We start from the raw sequence: 24,387 nt of genomic DNA on the forward strand, positions 1-24,387 counted from the left end.
TCAACTGTACTCTCAGTTTAACCTTCACCACATTTTCAGTCAAGATATTGGCCTGCTCAAATTGAATCATAGATTCACAAGGTTGGAAAGGACCTACAAGATCATCTAGTCCAACCATCCTCCCTTTACCATACCTACAGAAAAACACTAAACCATATCTCCTATTGAGACACCTCTTGAACACTGCCAGGGATGGTGACTCCACCACCTCCTTGGGCATCCATTCCAGTGCCTGACAACTCTCTGAGAGAAAAAGTTCCTTCTTATGTCCAGTCTAAACCTCGTCTGATACAACTTGTGGCCATTTCCTAAGTTCCTGTTTGTTGCCTGGCAGAAGAGGCCAAGCCCCTCCTCATCACAACCTCCCTTCCGGAAGTTGTAGAGTGCAATGAGGTCTCCCCTGAGCCTCCTCTTCTCCAGGCTAAACAATCCCAGCTCTCTGAGCTGATCCTCATAAGACTTGTGCTCCAGACCCCTCACAAGTTTTGTTGCCCTTCTCTGGACACGTTCCAGGGCTTTGATATCTTTCTTGTAGTGAGGAGCCCAAAACTGAACACAGTACTCAAGATGTGGCCTCACCAGAGCTGAGTACAGAGGGGTGATCACCGCTCTGCTTCTGCTGGCCACGCTATTTCTTATACAGGCCAGGATGCTGGTGGCCTTCTTGGCCACCTGGGCACACTGTTGGCTCATGTTCAGATGAGCATCAACCAACACCCCCAGGTCCCTTTCCACTTCACAGTCATCCAGCCACTCAGACCCAAGCCTGTAGTGCTGCATGGAATTATTGTGGCCAAAGTGCAGGACCCGGCACTTGGCCTTGTTGAACCTCATCCCATTCACCTCAGCCCAGCGATCCAGCCTGTCCAGATTCCTCTGGAGGGCCTCCCTACTCTTAGGCAGATCAACACGTCCTCCCAACTTGGTGTCATCTGCAAACTTACTGAGGGTACACTCAATTCCCTCATCCATGTCATCAATGAAGATGTTAAACTAGATGGGCCCCAGAACCGACCTCTGGGGGACACCACTGGTAACGGGTCACCAGCTGGACTTAACTCCATTAACCACTACCCTCTGGGCACAACCCTCTAGCCAGTTCCTTGACCAAAGAAGGGTATACCTCTCTAGGCCACGGGCAGCCAGTTTCCTCAGGAGAATACTGTGGAAGTCTTCCAAGTTATATCTAGTTAAGTAAGATATTAGTGCTTTTATAGATCAAGGGCTGGCTTTTATAAGAGTTACGTACAAAGGCATCCCGACATGGAATTGGACAGGGAATAGACATTATTTCTAAAAATGCAGGTTATAAAGAGGCTATGGAGGGAGTGTTTAGTTGTGTGGATAGCAGTTGTACTATGCCAGATGCCTCTGAAATATAATACAGTCCAGACATAGCTACTGTTTTGCCTTTACTTGCTTTCCTTACTCAGAGATAATGTGCTAACACATTTATAAAAGAAGAAAATATATGACACATTGCTCACAACAGCTTTTTCACTATTAAATCTTCTTTCTTACATCTCCAAAGAATAACTTCAAGTATTCTTGTCATTACTCATGAAAACTTCTGAAGGATAATTGAGTTAGTTGATTGATAGCTTAGGATTTTCTAAGATTTTGTTGTTGTTGTTCAGACATTCTATTAAAATATTTATAAACAAGGTATGCGTAAAGCTTCTGAGAAACTTAAGTACACAATCCAAGCTGCTCAGTGGTCAATTAAGTAAGTTTTTCTGTGTCTGGTGCATCAATTCAGAGCTTTATGGGATCTACACTGCCAAATCAAGGAACGTGGAATTGAGAACAACAGAGACTACATACTTTGCCTACCTACTTAGTTCTCTTTGATCTAAAAGAAAAGCCATAAGAAAAGATCTTGCGGCACTACATTAATCACGGCCAAACAAACATGGAGGCCTTTATTACCAGAGACCTGTGAATAAAGATGAAGAAAGCACTAATTTTTTAGCTGTAACATTTGAACACTGTTTGAGATGTTTAAAGATTTGCGTATTTCATAGTTTAACCCTGTCCATACTTGCAAAAAAGAACAAATATATAACAAAGATATGCATGCCTGTAAAGACAGTACTTAAACAGACAATGCAGGAAATGTATTAATTAAAACTGCCATACATTTACATAAGGAGATAGAATAATTAATAAAAGTATGCCAAGAAAAAATTTGCTTTACAACAAATTAATCTGGAAATATTTGTGGAAAGTACAAATGAAAACAGAAAGATCAGGTTAGAAATAAAATGCTAAATGAGTTGTTGTGATATCCTGATATCCCTAGTCATCAAGTTACTAACTGAACTGACAGTATTCAATAATTGAGTATCAATTAAATCTGAAACATTAGAGACATAAACTTGAAAAAGTAATATGTTCAACATTCCAGATGAATGTAATGATTTTCATTACATAAAAGAATATGGCAGCCATTATTCAAATTAAAAAGATAATTAATAAACTGTAGAAAAGTACATTTTCAAAATTTGCAATTATTTAGGATGTGTTTCAAAGGTTACCTACAAAGTAAAAGAAAGGAAGCCACCTTCTGTAATTATAGTTTTAGTCAATATTAGAGTACTGTAGAATCAGGCCAACTCCCTGCTCAGCAAAGGACACCTAGAGAAAAACAATGTATGTAGAGCAACTCCAGTAACATATATTGACTGGCTTCTTTTTATCCAAATGATGAAATTAAATTATTTTTCCAAAATTGCCTATTATGCGCAAGACAAATAAAAAATAAAAGTATTCTGTCTACTATTAAAAACCATCCTTTTTCAAAGCAATCCCAGAGCTACTTTTACAAATACCACCATGCATAGCAAAGTAACAGACACATTAGCTTTCAAAATCCAAGTACACGTTTTAGGTTTTTTATTCAGATTTATATCCAGTGTAAATATTTCCATACATACAATTGAATATTTAATATCCCCTAAATTCAGATAGAACTTAAATCTAGCGCAAAAAAAAAAACACAAAGGACAAAATGGATAGTACGGAAAGTGCAGTTATTCATATTATGTGAATGTTGAGCATAGTAGAAACTGAAATATATCTATATGTTTACCTTAACTATGTCTCCCTCGTGCAGCTGAAAGCTCCTTGCTCTAAGATGGATCCCTTTTCCAGCCTCTGTTTCAATTTTATAGATACATTCATGGTTGTTGTCATAGTTAGATGGAAAATTTGGAGACAACAAAGTTCCTTCATTTCCAGAGACAGTTGCTCCACATTCAGCTAAAGAAAACAGACACACACAAAAAAAAGTGAATTATCCATTTCAAGAAAATACAGGCAATTTTCAGAAATATTTTGCCTCTACAACAACTAACTTGCTATGGATACCTAGGAAAAGTACATTTCTGTTGGAGTTCATTTACAGGACAAACACCTACCAAAGTTGCTATCCCCAGCACTTCACTAGGTTAACATGCACATTAGCTCTTTTATCTAGCACCTAATTATCACTTGGTCCCCCCCCCACATTGGGCTGATCTGTAATTCAGCTCAGCTGGATTCCATAAAAATTCCATAAAATTATTCTCTTGAAATAAGAACTAGAAAAAGCAGAGAGATAAAGTAGTCTGGCAATAAATCAAAAGTATTCAAATAGTATTTCACTAGACATAACACAAACAAACAAACAAAAAACAGCCACAACAAAATAAACCAACCATTACTGATATTAGGCAGAGCCAAATAGCTCCCTTCTTTTATTAGGTAAACATTAGGAGAGTCTTTTTCAGAACCACCTGTAGCATAAACTTAGAGACACTTTAAGTAGAGTTTTAGTTACTGCTAAATAAAGAAAAGTATAGAAAGAATGATGTGTTTCAGCAAGTTGGCACAGGTTGTGTTCTAAATAAAGACTATTCCAAATCTGAAATGTGTATTTCATCACAGAAATGAAAACATTCAAAGAAATAAAACAAGAATAGCGATACAGTGTTCAAAAAATATTCAAAGTGATTAAAAATGACCTAAAAACACTTCATAAAACTCTCAGTTAAGGTAATGGTTAAGTTTAACAGTTGGACTGGATGATCTTTTAGGTCTTTCCCAACCTCGGTGATTCTGTGAATTTTAAAGGAAATTTTCTTACTTATGCCTCATTTTTCAGTCTAAGGATAAAATACATTGAATCCAGGTTTTGACTTAATCATCATACAGACTTTATTGAGAATTTTGCATAAATAATTAAAGTAGGATGACATTAATATATAATCATAAACCAACATATTTTTTTAGAGAAAAAGAAGTGATTGTTTAAAAATGTCTCTTTCTTTATTTTTCCTGCAAATTTTAAAGAGAGCCTTAAGGCTTATAGGACATTATGATATTCATTTTTGGAAGTGTGGATTTACAGTTTTAGGTGAACGTGAGTATAGTTTATCCATTATATGTGTAAAGAATCATTCTGAAAATACAATATGAAAACAAATGAGAAAGATATATATGAAAAAAAATATATATATTTTAATCTTATTCAGGGAATTATGCATGTTTCATATTTACATATCAAATATCTAAAAATCTTGGATTTGAATTTCAGAGGCCTTGACACACATGATCAAAGTTATGTGCTTTTCACTTTTGAAGAGACTGAAGCCAATTAATTATTCTGTACTTTCTCTCTTCAAAAAAAACCAAAGAAAGACAGGAAGGAAAAAATTGAAGTAGAGGGAGACTGCAAGGAATGCATGAAAAGGTGGAAAGAAAGAGGAAAGGTGTAAAGAAAGAAAAAAGCCAGTCTTGGAGTATTTTTCCTCTATGTTTGGCCTCTTCTTATGTGAGATGAAGAAGGAAATCTACTGTAAACTGGCTCAGTGTTCTTGATTTAACAGATATGTCAGAAATCATTTTCTTAATTAAAGCAGAGATTCATCTTCTCCTTTCTTAACAGAAAGCAGAGTGATCTAAGTTAGCCTATCACCAAACCTCAGATAGCTGTACTGTTCCTTCGTAAGGGAAGGTGACATGCAAGTCTACAGTGACTTTACATTGTTTGATAAACGCAAAGAACATTCAAAGACTGAAAAATGAACTAAATATTTCACTTTATATATGCTTATACAAAATACACACTTCTTTGGTAAAAGATGTGTCAAATATGAAGTCCGTATTAGATACGGACAATACAATTTATTAAATATAAACACATATATTTTATTGTGGATGCAATACTCCAGATGGGGCCCCATGAAAGCAGAACAGAGAGGAATAATTACCTCCCTTGACCTGCTGGACACCTCTCTTTTCATGCAGCACAGGATAGCATTGGCTTTCTGAGCTGCAGTGTACACTGGTAAAGATACATGATAAAGTATTTATTTTCCATCGGGACTGCACTGGTATCCCATTACCTTCTACCCTCAAAGAATTAGAAGTAAAATGCTGAAGCAGAAAATAGAAATACTGTGTTCTTCTTGCACAATGTTCACATAGCATTATACATTTTGTTTCAATGACTGGATGTTAACCACTCTTAACCATGAGGCACATGCAGTAAGAGAAAAACTGAACAATGAAACTTCCTGAATCTGGACATGTCCAATTTCCTATTCTGATAAACGGATGCTTCAAATTTCAATACTATGACAATTTGTATCTGTGAGTAATGATGCTGATACACAAATCAAGGATAATAAAGGTTAGAATATAAAGTTAATGCAATATTACTACCCTTCTAAAGTACGTTACTTTCTGCAGATATGCTGCTTTCTGTTGCAATTAAGTAGCTATTTATTGAAATTCAGTTACAGTGCAAAATTCTTCTAAATCAAGTCAGCACTCATACGGACAACCTGTCCTATCCAAGTGCATTCTCTTAAAAGTGCATTTTACCCTTTCCCAGATAACCTGAAAATATCATAACCTGCCATTTCCTTCTTAATCACGCCAAAAGGTTGTTCTGGTTAAGCTTCTCAACACATTTCATATCTGCCAGTAAATCACCAACTCAGTCTCCTAATTTCTTTGTCTGGAGGAGGTTTAAAGGATTTATTTATTTATTGGTTTATTTTCAGATAAATGTTAGTCCAATCCATGGTAAATTCACTTCACTCCAGACCTTCAGATCTTTTTGTCTGGAACTTCATAAGATCTAGTGCCCCAGTACCTAAAATAATGTTCATTCATGATCAATGCCCAGATACGCAAAGCATCTTATGCTATAGGGACGTCAGCTGAGTATTTGCATGACCTTTCTGCCACAATGCAATATAGAAATGAATGAGAGTTTAGAAACTTAGAACAGCAATCATGAACAACAATATGCAGCTTGCGCGTTCATCAACATGAAAACCATTTTTTATGCACTCGAATTTTACTCAGTGGTACAGGAAGGGCCATGTTACTTATTCTAAAATATCTACAGTAAATAGTACCATTAAATGTTTCTCACTTAGTAATTAACACAAGCAACCAAAATATGTGCCACCTAAAATCAATTTTTTTTCTCTTCCCTTGGAATTTTAAGCATGCAACTCCTACTTCTGCTTCAGATAAATTTGTTAGAAAATCAGTGAGTTGCAAACTTAGCAATTGTTGGCTAACTTATTTAGCACAATGGTTAGGGCTTTAAGTAGGGGAGGAATAACACTTCTTCAAAGAAATTCATACTTTAAGCAGATGGGAAATAAGATTCTAAATGGCTCATGACTCTTGACTACCAAACTTCTACACTTGAATATTCATGTTCACTTCCACTTCTACCACCTTTCCTTCAGTTCTTTATATGCAAAATGAAATGACAGATTTTAGCCATGTTGTGATCATTCTGCTAGGAGGTCTCAGCTATTATTAAAACATTATTTTTACAGAAACAGATGAAGTTAAACCAGACGTCTTGATCAAAGATTAAACTATGAAATCTTTAAGTAAGGAACAGATACAACTCATCCACTTTCAGTAAGTGAAAATTAATAATAAAAAAATCCTCTAGTTCAACAGACAAATCTTATTAGGTGATCCTTAAAGATGTCTGTATTCGGCAACAGAGGACTTCATTTGCCACTCACATCTGCACTATGTACAACAGCTTTCAGATTCCCTCCAACTACACCTTTGTTTATGCAAGATGCAAAATAAATTGAAATTTATATATATATATTTTTTCCAATCAACATGGTCAGTGACACCTAAATATTTAAAAAGAAAAAAATCATTTGTCACTTTAAATAATTTGACATACATTTTAGGTTATGTATTTTAAACACATTCTCTGTCAAAACAAAACAAACAAACAAAACAACAACAACAAAAAACCAACAGTAATCCAGAGATTTTTCTACATAAAGTATGTACAAAAACCTGTTTTGAGCAAAATTATACATAAACTAGTTGGGAATTTTATGTTAAAAAAACAAAAGCCTGCTAATTATTTAGATGTCAAAAGAAATGAAAAGAAGCTGCCATCCAGAAGAATAGGAAAAACTTCTCTTTGCCTTAGAAAAGACACAGGACAACTGTCATAACTCACAGACAATGTTTTTAGAGACTGAGAAATAAAGAAAGAAGTGTATGTTCTGGTACACGAAACATAAAAGAGTACCTGATATTGCTCTAACAATATACGCAAAATTAAGAGGTTGTTTTGGTATTAAAGGGGCCTGAGTAACTGAAAATAGACTATAAGTAAAAAGTTAGAATGATTTAAATACGAAGCATTATTTAAACTGTAAAGGAATTACATTCTAAACACTGCAATAGCAGTGAACAATTATGTTCTCTCATGTGAGATACCTAATGTGCTAACTCACATTAAGTTTCCAGGTAATACGGTTCTCAGATTTGAATGAGAATTATAAAACAACCATTAAAACATTTTAAAGAAAGAAATATGTATGATTATTTCCATTATTATACATTAGATTTTAAGTGTCAGTATTTTAAGAACAGAAGATGCCTTTCTGATGTTTTCAGTGCATTCTTAGGTGAGGATGAAGAGCCTGAGATAAAGAACACACTCTTATTTGTGCAGCTGAATTGTGTTGCAATTGAATTGTAATGAATACTAATTCCATTTAACTAACTTATGAAACTCGTGCTCATAGTGTGACAGAGGTTTATGCTTTTTATTTCTAAAGGACAAATAAATAATCTAAAATCTCAAGTTCCAAACTCTCTACATAGATTTGTTAGTAGTAGTTTTAAAAGTTAATGTCATCTATGTGGCTTGTAACAGAGCTTAAGTAAGCAAATATGAAAACTAAATTTGCTCTGCACTTGTCAGTGCTATGGCTCTAATTTAGACTCAAAATTTGGCAAACCCTGAAAGTTTACCAAACTGCAGCATCTAAATGGAAAGGTCATTTAATTGTACGATGTTGAGTCTAAGTTTCAAAATGTGACAAAGCAGATAAAAGCAGATTAACCTACTTCCTTATTACAAATTTTGAGCCTTGAGTCTCTTTCAAAGTTATTTTTAATATTTGTTATGGAATAAAAAATATCTACCCCTGAATTCCATGGATAATACTACTAGTGTGTGAGACCTAAATCCACAAAGAACTAGTTTTAGAGGAGGAAGTACATATGCTTTATTTTCAGTAGTTTATGATTAGCTTGTTATAACCTTGTTGAGGTTATATGTTGAGGACTGGAAAAATGCCACCTTATTAAACTATTCTTTCATTGTCTTGAAGGCAAAGACATCGGTCTGGAACAGACACTTGACTCCGTTCTTTGTTCTTTTGCTTAATAAAGTCACTTAAATTCTATTTACATAAATAACTTTTTTTTCTTCTTTCATTGTTTCACTTATACTAGGATAAAAGGAAACTGTGGAAGGCAGATCTTTTGAAGATCATCAAACACTTCCTGAATATGAACACAGAGGCTATAAAGCAAAAATAAATCCATATTCTTGAAAGGCTTTGAAATACAGTTCATGTTTAAGCTGTAACAATAACTTTGTTTAATGCAAAAGTTTACTACTTTTTCATACACCTTGCTAAAAGATTCAACAGGATTCTAAACAGATCTTCAATGCAGAGATCAAATAAAAATAGTATGTTGTCAGTTTAAAGGCTTCCCTTCTGCAAAGCTCTTCTACTGAATACAGAATATCGTTGTTGTTTTTACAAAATGATGCAGCAGTTCATAAAACATGAGAACAACTTGATCTCAGACAGTTGGTAATTAAACTAATTGATTGAGAAGGCTCTAAAGCCATTGCCTATGCATATGGCTTTGGTATTGCACATACAGTATGACTGCTTTCAAGCACACCTTCAGATAAAAACCCAGGAGCAATGCAAGGAGATTCACATGAATGCCACATAAAACCAAAGCATATGTGAAATTTGCAAAGCACCTCTGTTGAACTATGCCTTAACCTCTATAATGTTTCATCTCCAATTCTTCAGGCAGACTTTCACCTCTGAGCCCCATACCTTCTATCTGCACATTGCTAGGCTGTGTCAGTGTCTTCATTCCGGTATCACAAATGGTCTTGTTTTCAGTATGTATGGGTGAATTATAAATCACTGTTGTACTGGGTTTCTCCCCAAAAGTGTGCACCATGGATGATTAAATTGTACTGATTTCCCCTACTTCTCACTTTTTGTCCCATTGGTTTTAGCCTACAAAAAACACCAAGTTTACCTCCCTTCAAACCTGCTGGATCTAGCTTTTAAATTCATATCAGAATAGGGTCAGCAACTTTTTTACAATAAAGAATACTAGGCACACACAGAATTAACAAGTCAGCCTGGAGCACTCACATTATCACCCTCTGCTGTATTCAGTGCTAACAGCATCAAAGACAGCCTGTGAGGAGACTGAGCAGGTCTGCTTAGAAACAGAAGCATACTACAGAGAAAGCAAGATGTTGGCTTTGCTGTCATTACTGAAATCATCATTGTTGCCACCAGTCTTATTGGAGAAATATTTGTCTGCTAACAATATTCTTCTTCTTACCAACTGGTGCTCTGAAATGACTTTTTTTTTTTTTTTTTTTTTTTTTTTTTTTTTTTTTCCCTCTATTTTTTTTCCAGAAAGATAGATTTCAAATCAAGGGATGTCATCAGCAATGGATCACACTAATAAAGCATTTGCAAATAAGTCTTTGCTTATGTTCCTTAAGCAACACCAGCACCATGGCGGTGAGGCTAGAAAGTCTTACTAGTGACCTTACTGAAACATTGCACTGCAAACAAATACATTCACATTTTTTTTTATACCATCCCATTATGAAGAATAATGGAGTAAGAAAGGAAAGACTAAAGAGCACTAAAGTTCTTTCTGAGGTCTGCATATTAAGCTTTCAATCCATATATCCCTGACATAAGACACAACCCAGGTTCTCAGAACGAATCCTATTATGTTAATTGGGGAGTATAGGCAGAATCAAAGACAAAGACTTGTGTATTCCTTTTTTCTTTTTTTTTTTTTTTTTTTTTTTGGTAGTCTTTTGTTTTCTGTCTCTCTCTTTCCAGTACTATCTAATAATGGAATACGGAGGTACCATCTCTACACTATTTATCTAACAGGAGGAAAAAAAAATAACAGTATCCACAACCTCAAAACAAAGAAAGAAGGTAAAAGAGAGATTTAAAACAGTTATTGTACCCTATGACTACAGATAATTAAAATTTCATATCCAGGTCACATATTAAGGTGAGTATGTCTCATATCAAAATACTCCTTCATTTTGAAAATAGATTCAGAATGGCCACAGTGCACCAGCTGATCTTAGATTCTCAGATTTAGACAGACACCTAAAATCTGTAAGTAGTGATTTGCGCCTTATTTTGAAGATTGACAGTAACACTCAAAATGCTAACTTGAACACATGTCCAATTTTCTGACAGTGACAGAAAACTTAATTGCACCTGTAAAAGCACAACATCATAAAATGAATAAGCAGGAATTTTCAATGTTATTAAATAACATAAATAAAATGCTATTAAAAACTTTACTAAATATGTTCAATGTCATAAGAAATTTAACAAATTAAATGTGACAGCAGTGAAATATGAAGTTCAAACAGCGGATCCTGCATACAAGAACATCCTTAGCGTAATCTGAGGATTTATACATTCGGTTATAAATGTTAAAATATCTACTTGAGTGGCCCCACATAGCTTAAACGAGTGTGTTCTCCGCATTAACACCACCTAAAAATGGTTAGCAATTCTTAAGCTTAGTTTGATGCCTCAAAAGCAAACTTCAGATTTAAATTTTACGCTACAGCAAATTTAAAGAAAACAGTGCATGCCAAATCTCAAGGGTCTCAAGAAATCTCCCAAACTATTCAGGCTAACAAGGTTCCCACTTATGTTCCAGTCTCCATGGAAATTAACTCAACGTTACAGTACTTTAATTGCAGTTGGTGGTTTTGCAATGAATACTAACAAAATTGTTAAAAAGAAACAACTTCTTAAGTGTCAGCAATTTATTTTAGCACCCTAACATTAATTATTCATGTATTATTTACTATAACAACTGAACATGATAAATTAATGATATTAACGTAAGTGCCAGCAAACAATACCACAGTGAGGAATTTACTCACTGTAAGTATTAATGCACCATTAAAAAGCAAGAGCCATGTAAAATGTAATAAAAGAGCAGTGCTACTTTTGTATGAAATGAAAACATTTAGTAGCTGTTGTTTTCAGCTTTATCCTTTAAGTTTTTCACAGCTGATTATTGAACATTCCATAAAAAAGCAAAAAAAAAAAGAAGAAAATCAGAACACTCTCAAAGCCAATTCTATTTTATAAGCAATTTATGCTTAAACTCTATAATGTGTATACCATACAAGGCTACTTTGAAATGAATAAATTGCTGTAAAGATAATATTTTTAAGACTTATCCTGGAACAAATTTTATCACAGTTTCTTAGGGAGACACCAAACAAAGAAAACCCAGGCAAACAGACAGAAGTGGCACGCACGTTAGGCAACAAAATGGAAAATCAAATTAAGGAACAGGGAGATGAAAAGCATAGTCAAATTCCCCTTCCCATTCTTATATGATGTGCTAATGCCTAAGAAGAGGTCATCAAAGTTCTGCATCTTCTTTACAGACAAAACCAAACTTCTTCTGTTAAGAAGGATAGCTTTCCTTGCCACAATGCTGACTAGAGAGGGCAAAGGCACTGACATTAGTCAAGATATTAAGCAGGGAAAATGAAAATTATTAGTAAATACAATCATATTTTCTCAATAATTTCCATTGCTTCAATTTTGTTACTGAGTATGACGGAACAAAATAAATTTACCATTTTTTACCTAAACTTCTCATACAGCAAAATATATATTCTGTTATCTAATAAACATACATTTATTGTATTGTGCCCCTCACAGGTTGAATTATAAAGTAATTGGGCACTGTACCTCTCACTGTAAAGGTCTTGCCAACCAATTTTCCACACATTTCCTTCAATAATTACTGACCATGTCATCTTTGGCAAATGGGTAGGCAGGGATGAAATCTTTCAGCTCTGCTCAGAGATATGATTTAGCAGAGGGTTGATAAAGTTAGGGTACTATGGTTAGGCTGTGTTTGGACTTGATCTTTGAGGTCTTTTCCAACCTCAGTAATTCTATGATTCAGAATTTTATCAGTACTAAAACTAAACAACACATTCTTACCCATCAGAGGATCATTGAAAATGTTGAAATGATGCCGTATTTCAAAATATATTTGCGTGATCATTTATATATACATCAGATATATACATTCAAAACTGCCCCTACTTGCCAACCACCTATCTGTGAGAATGTGTATATATTCATTCATTTCGTGTTACATTTCTGCTTTTGCTCACATCTTACCCTTTGTCACATCAGAGAAGATACCTGCCACTGGTATCCAAAAAAAAATAAAAAAAATTAGAGCATCATTTAAATAGTCAGAACTCTGATAAGGCTTTCAGATTGTGCAGAAGGAAAAAGGAAGTTCATAAGGGCAAGGACAGGGCTCTTCACTGCAGCATGACAGTGAAACCTGTGAACTATGGCACTAAGCTGGAAGATGTATTTCGTAGAGGGAGGTCAGGGGAGAGTTGCAGAATAGAGTAGGGAGTATTTTCTACATTCCAGATTTATTGCTAGTCTTGATGGTTCACTGAATAGTTATTTTCAAATGAAAAAAAAAAAATCATTTACAGAAATATTTCTTTTAATTTAGAACTCTTCTGTTTTTTAAACAAAGCACAACTTTACAATACAGAGTGGTAGGAAGCTCCTGACTTATGTGACGTAAAGCAAACAAATGTAGGAAATATATGTTTAAATGCATAGATTATTTACTTATTTATTTTTAAATATGAGATGTAGGGGATCTGCCTTTATAACAGATTTTCCAAATAAATGGAAAATGTTTAAAAATTTAGTGCAGATGAGAAGATAGAAATTCAATCGCAACAGTCTCCTTTAGGTAGATTTTAGCTTTGGAATGGACAGCACTTTCACCTCATTTCTGGACCCCAAAATTCATTAAGCTCCTGAGGCTGGCATAGTTCTGGAGATACGTAAAACTGCATAACCACCTACAGGCATTGCTCTTGGATCTGTAATCTAGGGGAACCAATTCAGCAAAAGCTGGGTTTTGCCCTCATGAAAAAGTAGTCAACTGTGAAATAAAAGTGAAGCTGTAGAATTGCATAATTATAGGTAGAGAAAAAATGAGCTATTACTGGAAGAGTAATTTGGGCAATTTTGTTCACACAAAATTAGTATAAATGTACATAAACATTTTCAACTACTTCAAAGCAAGTGGTAAAATAGGAATAAATTATATACGTGGATGCAGTGTCAATAACAATTCTTAACCACAATTAGTAATCAAATGAATGTTTTTGAAAAATATACATGCATTTCTAAAAAACGCTGGAATACTAATTGAAGCAATCATAACAATACAACAATGAATAATAATACAGGATAAGATGTCAATGAAGGAGGAAAGCCAGATCATTGTTTTCTCTTTCTAAATCTCAACTAGACAAAAGACAATCAGGAGAAGCTTGTCTGTACTTCAGTAGCTTGTTTTTAGCTAAAAAACATAAAAAGCCTACTTACAAAGACAAAAAGCAATTCTATACGGTAATTAAATTATTCAGAAGTAAATTTGGAAAATGAATCCCACAACACATAGATGAGCACACTTATTATAGATATGTGCCAGATGGTAATACTGACAAGCATATAGGTAACAAGCTGTTTCAGTACAAACCCTATTTTGCTTAGTACCTAAGGTTATGGATTAGTTCAGTGACATTTCCTCTTCAAGACACCATGCGTATATATTTTCCTGGTAGTCTTGTACCAGGTTTGCTAGGAGGCTATCTTTACTGTGACTGTATGCACAGGAATGCAGTCCTTATTCCATTCAGTGCATCACAACAAGATTAAGTGAGGCAGAGTGTTTCTCTCTCTCAGTTCCTCCTCTCAACCTCACAATCCTGTCAATCCCACTAAATTCTGAGGAGCGGAGTGGAAGAGGACACTGTGAACGTACTTTTAAAAAACACATACGGAAGAAAAGTTACAGAAAAGTAGGCAGCCATTTTTTTTCCTTGAAAAGACCATGTGTATGATCTTTATATTGTAGGAAGTGCAGACAGTTCTAACGGTAGGATGTATGAGGGAGTTTTGTCAGAATCACTAGTTAAGACCACAGGATAGCTCTTCCAAATGCATTTTCTGTACGCAGAAAGATGTGGAATACTTCATGTTCCTGTGTGAAAAGAGACTGAAGTGCATCACTGGCAGATATCAGCTACTAGTATATCTGATGAAGAAGCTGCCATTGTTACTTGAAGCTCTTATAGGAAATAAAATTTCTTTATGAATGACTCCATTACCTTTCTTTCAAAAAAACCCAAACAAATACAGAATGGGAAATTTTCTAACAGGAGAATGGTAGGTCCAGTTGGTATAGAGAGTTGAAGAAAAGGGATCCTCCCAAAAGGACACGTCATGGAGGATTCAACAGATAGCTTAAGTATAGAGAACTGTTTACACAGGAGAAAGCGTTATACATATCTAATGGTTTGGGCTAGGATAAAGTTAATTTCATTCATAGTAATTAATATCGTGCTATTAGTTTGGATCTAAGAAAAAACAGTGTTGAAAACACACTGATGTTTTAACTATGGATGAACAGTGTTAATATAGCATCTGGACCTTCTCAGCTTCTCAAGTTGCCATGTCTGCAAGTAGGGGGTTCTTGCACAATTCCTAGTCTATATGGAACACCGTTATAGCTAGTCATCTTCTTCCTAACTAAGCCATATTAATTTAATTGTACTCAATAAATTTTCCCTATTCTAGCAAGTATCTCTACTAATAAGTAATAAATTTGAAAACAGACAATTTTCCAAATAAATAATATTATTACTTAAAAATTAGTAGCAAATATATCAGGAAAAAAAGAAAGCTTACATAAAACAAAAACATACTGCCATGTTTGTGGAGTTTTAAATTTCAATACAAGTAATTCCTTTATTTAGGCATCTAAAGGATGTCTGGAGTCTGATTCATCTCACTGTAAAGCAGACACTGAAATCTAGGCTTTCTGTACTCACTTTACTGAGAGTTATCAATAACTGGAACTTGTACATGTGTACACAACTAACCTGAAAACAGTCCTCAAATTATATCAGACTTTTTCTTAGAAAAAATAGTCTGTATTAATGTTCTTAATAGGTTGATTGTATCAGAATCAGCTATTTCAAAGAACTGTACTAATTAGCAGTCATAACAATAAACATGCAGTAGGGATAGTTTTATTTTTAGTTTTAAATGCACATGGATATATTCTGATGTTATCTTGATCAAGCTTACTTATTAAGAATCATTTTATTGTATAATTAGCAGCAATTTTTTTTAAAGAAAAAATAAGTAGCTAATTTTCTATTCATACACATGGAAAGCTATGGAACAATTGAGCAGTCTTAAAAATTGGGAAAAATAGAATGCTAGGTTCAAATTGGAAATGTGGGTTCTCATAAAAAAAATACCATTTTACTCAACCTGAGCATATATTTACTGATTTTCAACAACGGCACATTTAAAAATACAGTTTACAATACTATATTGCAGTTTACAGCTTATAAATCATTAAAAAAAAAATAAAAAAATAAAGTTACAATAATATTAAAAAAAAAAAAAAAAAAAAAAAAAAGAAAGAAAGAAACAAAGAAAGAAAGAAAGAAAGAAATGAAAAGAAAAGAAAAAAGCCCTTAAAGCCCTTAAAACCATCTGGACTACTCTTATAAAGGCTGTTTTCACGCAAGAGTTCTAAATGTTGTTCCTTTATCCTGACAGGCTAAGAATGAAATTTGTACCTTTAAAAGGCGCAAGTGTACAGTTCAATTACTGTATTTATATTTTTTCTCACAAGACTTTCTGATCTTATTTTCTACCACACTTCTAACTATTCTTTCTTATTGTTGTTCTCTAAGTAGAAGAAACATGCATTACTTATATCTTCAGCATAGGTCGAACCCTTTCAACCCAAGTGCCTTCTTCTCTTCCCGGTATTCTGAAACATGCCATGTGCTAATAACGACTTGATGAATGAAATGAAAGCATGTGACCACCTACCCACACACCTTGGCAGAGGTGCACTCCATACACGCCGACCACCACCCAGGCAGGTAAGTTTATTAGCACCTTCTAAGCGATATCCAGGGAAACAAGAAAAGATCAAGGAGTCTCCAACACCAAACTGAAAGCCAATTCGCCTGCTGAAGGCAGGAACACCAGGATCATCACACGGCTCTAGATCGTATTCTGTAGACAGCAAAACAGACTATATAAATAAATGGGACAAGTTTTCCATATAGGGTGGGGCGGGGAATCTTGCCAAATTAGTTGCAGTATATCATTACATGCTGCTTCAAAAACATGAATTTCAGACTCATTTTCTCTACTAAAACCAGCACTATATTTCTGTTATGGCAATATATACAGTAATTATGTATCTATTGCATTCCACCCACACTAGATTTATTTTTCTAATTTCAAAGAGTTGTAATCAGCTTGTACTGTAAGTGTTTTACTGCAATTTTGTTTAATTACATCTCCAGTATATTATTCTTGGTTCATTTGGCCTGAACTCCCAAATAGCTTTAGGAGGGAGACAGTTTAAAAATTCATTGTGTAATGAAGAAAATCTAACAAAACAAACAACAAAAAACGACTAAAAAAAAAAATCAAACGTAAGGTCATGAGAATTGAAAGACATGTGGCCACATTTTCAATAAATGTGATTCGCTTTCCTAAGTAAAACTGTCTTCTAACCTAGCAAACTGTTTGTGTGCTTTTTTGAAATCAAATTGGCATCACCTAAATGGAAACAAATATATATGCACATTTTTCATAATAAGTCTCTAAGTGTCTGAATTTGTGTCTCTTTTGTAACTATGAATCGGGAATAATGGGCAAATCTATGGAAACTTAAAATTATTAGACGCAGTAAGAGTGAAGTTCTCAAATGCCCCCCAAGCTGTGCAATTCTTTCTTTATTATTACTTAAATGTACATAGTACACTTTACACAACAATATATGTCCTAGAATACTTGTTATTTTCAGAAGGAATGATACTCTTGGATTAGCAGTACAGTATAGACGTGTTAAGTCATGTTTCCAGAACATCAAATTTTACCTGTAGGACCTGGTGGGATTTATACTTCCTTTCTACCACTCAGGATTTTCCAAAATGAGAGCAATTAAATGGAAAGATGCTTTATTTTGTTCAATAAAGTCAGCTTATTAGTATAAATATATACTTTTTTTTTTTTTTTTTTTTTTAATTCTAATATCAGCCTTTGATTAAAATTTGTCTGTGATCTTGAGTTAGCACACTACTGCTTATTTACAGTCTCTTTCCTTTCACTGAAACAGTCCCAATTAATTTCCTTCTTTTCCTTCTTCTGAAGAATTACTGCTCATCTTTTTTACCTCTATTTTCTTCCAAACCACTTTTTCTCATAGTTAATAGTTCTCTGGAAACAGGGAAAATTCCTTAAAAGAATTCATCGGCATCTTCTAAGTATCAGCTGATCTTCTAAAATATATATATTAAAATGTGTAGTCTATATTTTTCAATGTGTTTCATAACATTGTTGCTATATACAAGTACAAACACCTGGAAACAATTTCTGGATATTTAGCATGATAGAATATCTTACCTGAAAATGTTATGTTGAAACCTTCATAAGAAATTGAAAAATCAGATATAAATCGGAGTTGTGCAGTAAAGTTTCCAAAGAGGCCAGCTTTAATAGTAGGGGGTAAGACTGAGCCAGTTAACCTGGCTACTGGTTCTGTGAAGCTGCCATCTTCAGTGATGAGCAAATAGTCATGAGAGCTCTCGAGATGAAAAGTATGAAATAACAGCTGCACACCTATAAAATTATTAAAAAGAGTGAAAAAGATTTCATAGGAAGTTTGTCTGTTACATTATTCATAGGTAGCACAAAAAGTAAAAAGTAAATGATATGGAAAGATCATTAGAAAAAGTCATTCATGATACCAAAATCTGAAATTCATTAAAGTGATCTTGCAGAAAGCACATAGATTCAACCAATCAGTATATGCAACGTGGATGTTTGCTCAGCTCACCATAAGTTACTAACTCCCCTAAGAAAATTAATAGGATTTGGTGTTATTTGTAACCAACAATCTGAAAGCTTAAATTTGCATTGTCCAGAGTTTATTCAAGCTTCTGTAGGTCTCATATTTCTAATCTGTATAATTATCTCATTATTAAACTAGAATTCATAGTTTAATAATTGGATTTATATTGTGTTTAACTGTGTCATATTTTTTCATTTCCTCATGTATAGCAATGCTTTTTACTCTAGACCTCAAGAATACGCCCATACACAAGACAAAAGCAATGCAAGTTTTATGTCCAATCTTCCATATACATGAGTTCATATTAACCTGTCCTTCACTCAAGTAGTGACTGCATTTCCAGTTGTCAACTTCCAGTGCAGAATCAAACTGAATTTTCCATTACAGTTAGCTTTACAAATATAATTATTTGCTAAGGGCAGTAGAAGACTTACAAAATGTTCATGCGTTTCGCATTTGAAAATGCCATACTAGTCTTAAACAAAAGTCTGACCTGTAAGAAGATTCTGAATAGTAGAAACTTCCAATATACTTCTCAGACTGAGGTGAATAAAAGATAAGTCTTTCCTTGGCATAGGAAAGTAATTGAAATATATTTCATTATATTTTGATTCAGTGTTATGTAACATCGTTTGTACTTCCTATGCATTTTTTTTTCCATAGTTCTTTAATACATTTCACTAATGGATAAACTGCTAAGCTTAACAATGCACTCAAATGTTATTCTACTGTGTATACAACATCAAGATATACAATATTTTTGAGCTTAACAATTTGAATCCCAGACTGAAATCTAAGGCACTAAGACACAGACCAAGCTTGCTGTTATGTGCTTAATAATGGAGGATAGTTATCAACAAGGCCATGGAAGTTTTCACCAAGTATTTTCATTCTATTAACAAGTTACAATACTAATATATTCTGGTTCTTTTGCTTTCAACCTTTATTATTATTATTATTATTATTTTTTTTTTTTTAATAAGAATTAAACACATTATCTCAGTTCACTGTTAAGAGTATTGCTTATTCAAAATAAAGACAAACTAGAGACATTACAACATTTGAATGCATTTATTTTGGAAAGTTAAACTTCAAAATAATAGCCAATAATATGATTTAAATGGATTCATAAACAACATGTTGTATTCACTAAACACAGGTATTACATATACATATTACATATGTGTTAGATATTACATATACATATATCATATTAGGTTCTTACCCTTGCCATGTGACACTTCAATAGTCCAAGTGCAGTTTAAAGAGTTTGGATAAAAATCTGGAAAACCTGGAGAAAGAATGGTTCCACTCCTTCCTTGAATGTATCCACCACACAATGCTTAAGGAAGAAAAAAATAATGGAAAGGAAAGGAGAAGTTATGCAGGATGTCCTATTCTTTATTTAAAAAAGAAAAAATCTGTTCAGTTTTTTAACAACTCTAATAACCAAAAAATAGGGCTAAGTATGAAACTCTATAGTTAATTTGTCTGATTGAAAGAAATTAAAATTTGACAATTACTTATTTATTCTTAAAATACTCTTTTACAGAGAGTTGAATTTTGATCTACAACCGCTTCTGTTAAATAAATAAAATAGCGTTTCTAAATATTGCGAGTAATAATTCCTTTTCTAACAGCATTTAAGATGAGCATTTAAGATTAAGAATTTATCTTCTTTTGTTTGTGTTTAAACTAAGTCACAAATCAATATCTTACAGCTACCTTTCTTGGACTATACACTTATAAAGTTATTTATTGCTATTTGCATATATTTATATTAAAAAAAAAAAAAGTTTAAAAAATTAAAAATTGTTAAAAAAAAAAAAAAAAAAAAAAGGAACAAAATATGTATTTCCCAGAGAACAGAAAAGCTTTTTTTGCTATTTGACTTTGCCTGTGCTATTCAAGGGAAAAAAAAAAAAAAAAAAAAAAAAAAAAAAGTACTTTCCACTCTTTCAGACGTTCTGTTTGTACCTTCATGGGTATTTTTAAAGACACAAAAAATATGCTAGAAAACATTTCATGTGTTCTGCCAGTTTGCTAAAGCAAAGCCACTCAAATTTGCATGGGAAATTAATTAAAGTTTAAGATTTGCTTTGCTGAATTGCTCACTGATCTCATAAATACAGCACAACTATGCTTTTCCCTCATCTGTTGCTGTCCAGATTTTTATGTTTGTTTGTGTTTTGTTTTGTTTTGTTTTCCAAAATGTAATAAAATAAATATTTTAAAATACAACAACAAAGCATTAGGTTGTTTTTAGCTTTCTTCCTAGTACAGAGCAATAAACTTTGTCATGAACTAGATAAAAATATACATAACAAATATTGAAACAAATTATATTTACACATAAAGGTATAAAGTTGTCGTTATTCATTATGTGTTTTCATTTCTTACTAGACTAAGCTAATCATTACAACTTTTCAAATTGTTTGAATTTAAGTATTTTTTCAATATACTAAGGCTTTTATTATGTTGGCCTACAGCATCAGAGACAGACAGTGGTGGTATGGCTAAATTTTTCCACAAGTATTCACAGAATCACATAACTGTACAGGCTGGAAGGAATCTGTACAGATTATCAAGTCCAGCCCCCTGCTAAAGCAGGTTCCTTACTCCAGATTGCAGAAGTAGGTGTCCAGGTAGCTCTTGAACAACTTCAGAGAATGAGACTTCACAACCTCTCTAGGCAGCCTCTGACAGAGACCGTCCATCACTCTGTACCATCGTGAGACAGCTTAGTTTTACCCTACTGATAATGTGTAGTTGTGCTTTTTAATCCTCCATCACTCTAACAGAGAAGCTCTTCCCTGTGTTAGTAGAGAAGTGCATGTGGTCCACTATCTGCTCCTTGTTATACTATTGCATCCCACCAAAAAGAGTCTGCCCCCACTGACTTGACTCCCACACTTTAGAAGTTTATAAACAGTGATAATATCCCCTCTCAGCCATTTCTTCAGGCTGATGAGCCCCATGTCTCCCAGCCTTTCCTCATAAGGGAGGTACTTCAGGCCCTTAATCATCTTTATTGCCCTCTGCTAGACTTATTCTAGGAAAATAATGTTTTTTAAGAACAGGGAGCCCAGAACTTGACAAAGAATTCTGGATGTGGCCTCACCAGGGCAGAGAAGAGAAGAGAGGAAGGATCATCTCTGTCAACCATGTTCTCTGTAACACACCCCAGGATAACACTGGCTTTCTTGGCCACAAGGGCACACTGATGGCTCATGGCCAATCTGCTGCCCACCAGGACAACCAGGTCCTTCTCTTCAGAGCTCCTTTTCAGTAGATCAGCCCCTAACTGATACTGATGCATATGATTATTCCTCCCCAAGTTCAAGACTCCACACTTCATCTGGTTAAACTTCATCAGATTTCCCTCTGCTCAGCTCTCAAGTCTGTCAAGTAAACACCACTAGTTTTAGGCCTCCAAGCTAGACTCAACATAACACACCGAGCTGCCAGTCAGCTAGTTCTCAATCCACCTCACCATCCACTCACCTGTCTCATACTTTCTTAACTTCTTTACATAGACATTGTGGAAGACAGTACCAAATGCCTTGCTGAAGTCAAGGCATATAACATCCACTGCTCTCCCCAGCTGATCATGACATCATAGAAGGCTAAGGTGGGGCATGATTTCCCCTTGGTGAATCCATGCTGACTTCTCCTGAAAACCTTCTTCTCTTCCAAATGCTTAGAGATGACATCCAGAACATGTTGTTTTATCAATTTTTCAAGGACAGTAGATGCTTGGATTGTCCTTTTTGCCATTTTTGAAGCCCAGTGCAATGTTGGCTATCCTCCAGTTCTCAGACACCCCCTCCTGTTCTCTGTGACATTTCAAAGATGATAGTGTGGTTCAGCAACCATACAATCACCAAGGTTGGAAAAGATCTACAAGATTATCCAGTCAAACCATCCACCTCTCACCAACAGTTCTCACTAAACCATGTCCCTTAATACAACGTCTAAACATTCCTTGAACACCTTCAGAGTTAGTGGCTCCACCACATTCCTGAGCAGCCCATTTCAGCACTTGACCACTCATTCAGAAAAGTAGTATTTCCTAAAATCCAGACTGAATCCTCCCAGAGATTCAGCTCCATCAGTAGTCATGGGTACAACCCAAAAGGGTTCATGGTTTTATGTTGATTTTGGCTAAACAGGTTCATTTTGACCAAGGTCAAGACAAAAAAAAGAAAAATGCATTCATCATCGTTGCCTCCTCAGTATTCATTGTTATCAGAGCACCCAACCTCATTCAATAGCTATCCCTAGTCCTCCATCTACATGTGACATATTTAAAAAAACCTTTTTTATTATTCTTGACTTCCTTTACCAGATTTAATTCTTTCTTACATCCCTGAAGACACTGAAAACGTTCCTATACTCTTATCAAGTGGATAGGCTTTTTTTCTTTTCACATTTCATAGACATTCTTCCATCTGAATTTATCCATGACCTCCTTGCTCATCCATACAGGTCTTCTGCCACCTTGTCCTAATTTTATACTCTCAGGGATGCACTGATCTTGAAATTCAAAGTGGTTTTTAATTGCTGACCAGCTCTCTTCAGTCCCCTTACCTTCCAACATGCTAGCTCAAGTAAGTCACACAGTATCACAGTATCACAGTATCGTGCGAGTTGGAAGGGACCTTAGAGATCATTGAGTCCAACTCTCGGGATTCGAGCCTTTCTGTGTAGCAGAGCAGCATTTCTGCCACAGTCCTTGAAGAGGTTAAAATTAGCCCTCCTAAAGTCCACATTCATAATCCTACTTGTTGCTTTACTTCTTCCATACAAGATCCTGAATTCCACCACCTCATGACTGCTGCATCCCAAGCTGCCCCCAACCTTTACATCCCCAACCACCCCTTCCTTGTTAGTAAGAACAACGTCCAGCTGTACAACTCTACTTGTTGGCTGCTCCATGATCTGGGTCAGAAAGTTATTTTCAATGCACTGCAGGAACCTCCTGGACCATGTGTGCATGTCTGTGTTGACAATGATGTGGATGATTGAAGTCTTCCTTAAGAACCAGTGCATGGGTTACAAGGCTACTTCCAACTGTTTGTAGAAGACTCCATCAACTTTCTCTTCTACAACTGGGGGCCTGAAGGACACTCACACAGTAATGTCACCCATATTAGCTTGCCTCTTAATTCTCACTCACAAGTTCTCCACTCATTCATCATTCAACCCCAGGTGGAGCTTGATACATTCTTGTTCTCTCACATAAAGAGGAACTCTACTGCCTAACCTCATGGGCTTGTCTTTCCTAAAAAGGACACAGCCATCCATGACAGCATTCTAATCATGCAAGCTGGCCCACCATGTCTCCATGATCACAGTGAAAGCATGGCCTTTTGACCACAAACAGATTTCTAGTTCCTCCTGTTTATTACCCATGCTCCATGCATTGGTATAAAGGCACTTTACGGAAGCAGAGGGTACAGACAACCCTTGGGGAAAGCAAGATTTCCCTTCTACTCTATCCCATTCCATTCCATTCCATTTTGTTGTGACAGATGGCAGAAGAAGGAAAACCTGACAAAACTATGTCTGTCACGGAAGTGCATATGAAGCAAAGGTGTGTCATTAAGTTCTTCCAAGAAATAAAAAAAAGCATCCATTGACATTCATTGATGCTTGCTGGATGCTTCTGGAGACTAAACAGTGGATGTGTGCACAGTGAGGTGGTGGGTTCTGTGTTTCAGCTACCTCTGCTGTTGCAGATTTTAACGAGTGTGTCATGCA

At 34.9% G+C, this 24,387-nt stretch overlaps 1 protein-coding gene across 3 annotated transcripts in view; it reads right to left on the reverse strand.

Annotated features, from left to right (window-relative positions):
- CSMD1 (CUB and Sushi multiple domains 1) overlaps window positions 1-24,387 on the reverse strand; it is a 935,567-nt gene that overhangs the window by 170,351 nt on the left and 740,829 nt on the right. For all 3 annotated transcript variants that reach the window (XM_072330835.1, XM_072330834.1, XM_072330833.1), the window contains 4 exons: window positions 19,850-19,966; window positions 18,177-18,392; window positions 16,587-16,775; window positions 3,092-3,261 (listed from right to left, as the gene is read on the reverse strand). In XM_072330835.1, the coding sequence (XP_072186936.1) occupies window positions 3,092-3,261; window positions 16,587-16,775; window positions 18,177-18,392; window positions 19,850-19,966 (692 nt within the window). The remainder of the gene's footprint in view (window positions 1-3,091; window positions 3,262-16,586; window positions 16,776-18,176; window positions 18,393-19,849; window positions 19,967-24,387) is intronic.

This window comes from Excalfactoria chinensis, chromosome 3 (assembly GCF_039878825.1).
Source record: "Excalfactoria chinensis isolate bCotChi1 chromosome 3, bCotChi1.hap2, whole genome shotgun sequence".
Taxonomy (NCBI): Eukaryota; Metazoa; Chordata; class Aves; order Galliformes; family Phasianidae; genus Excalfactoria; species Excalfactoria chinensis.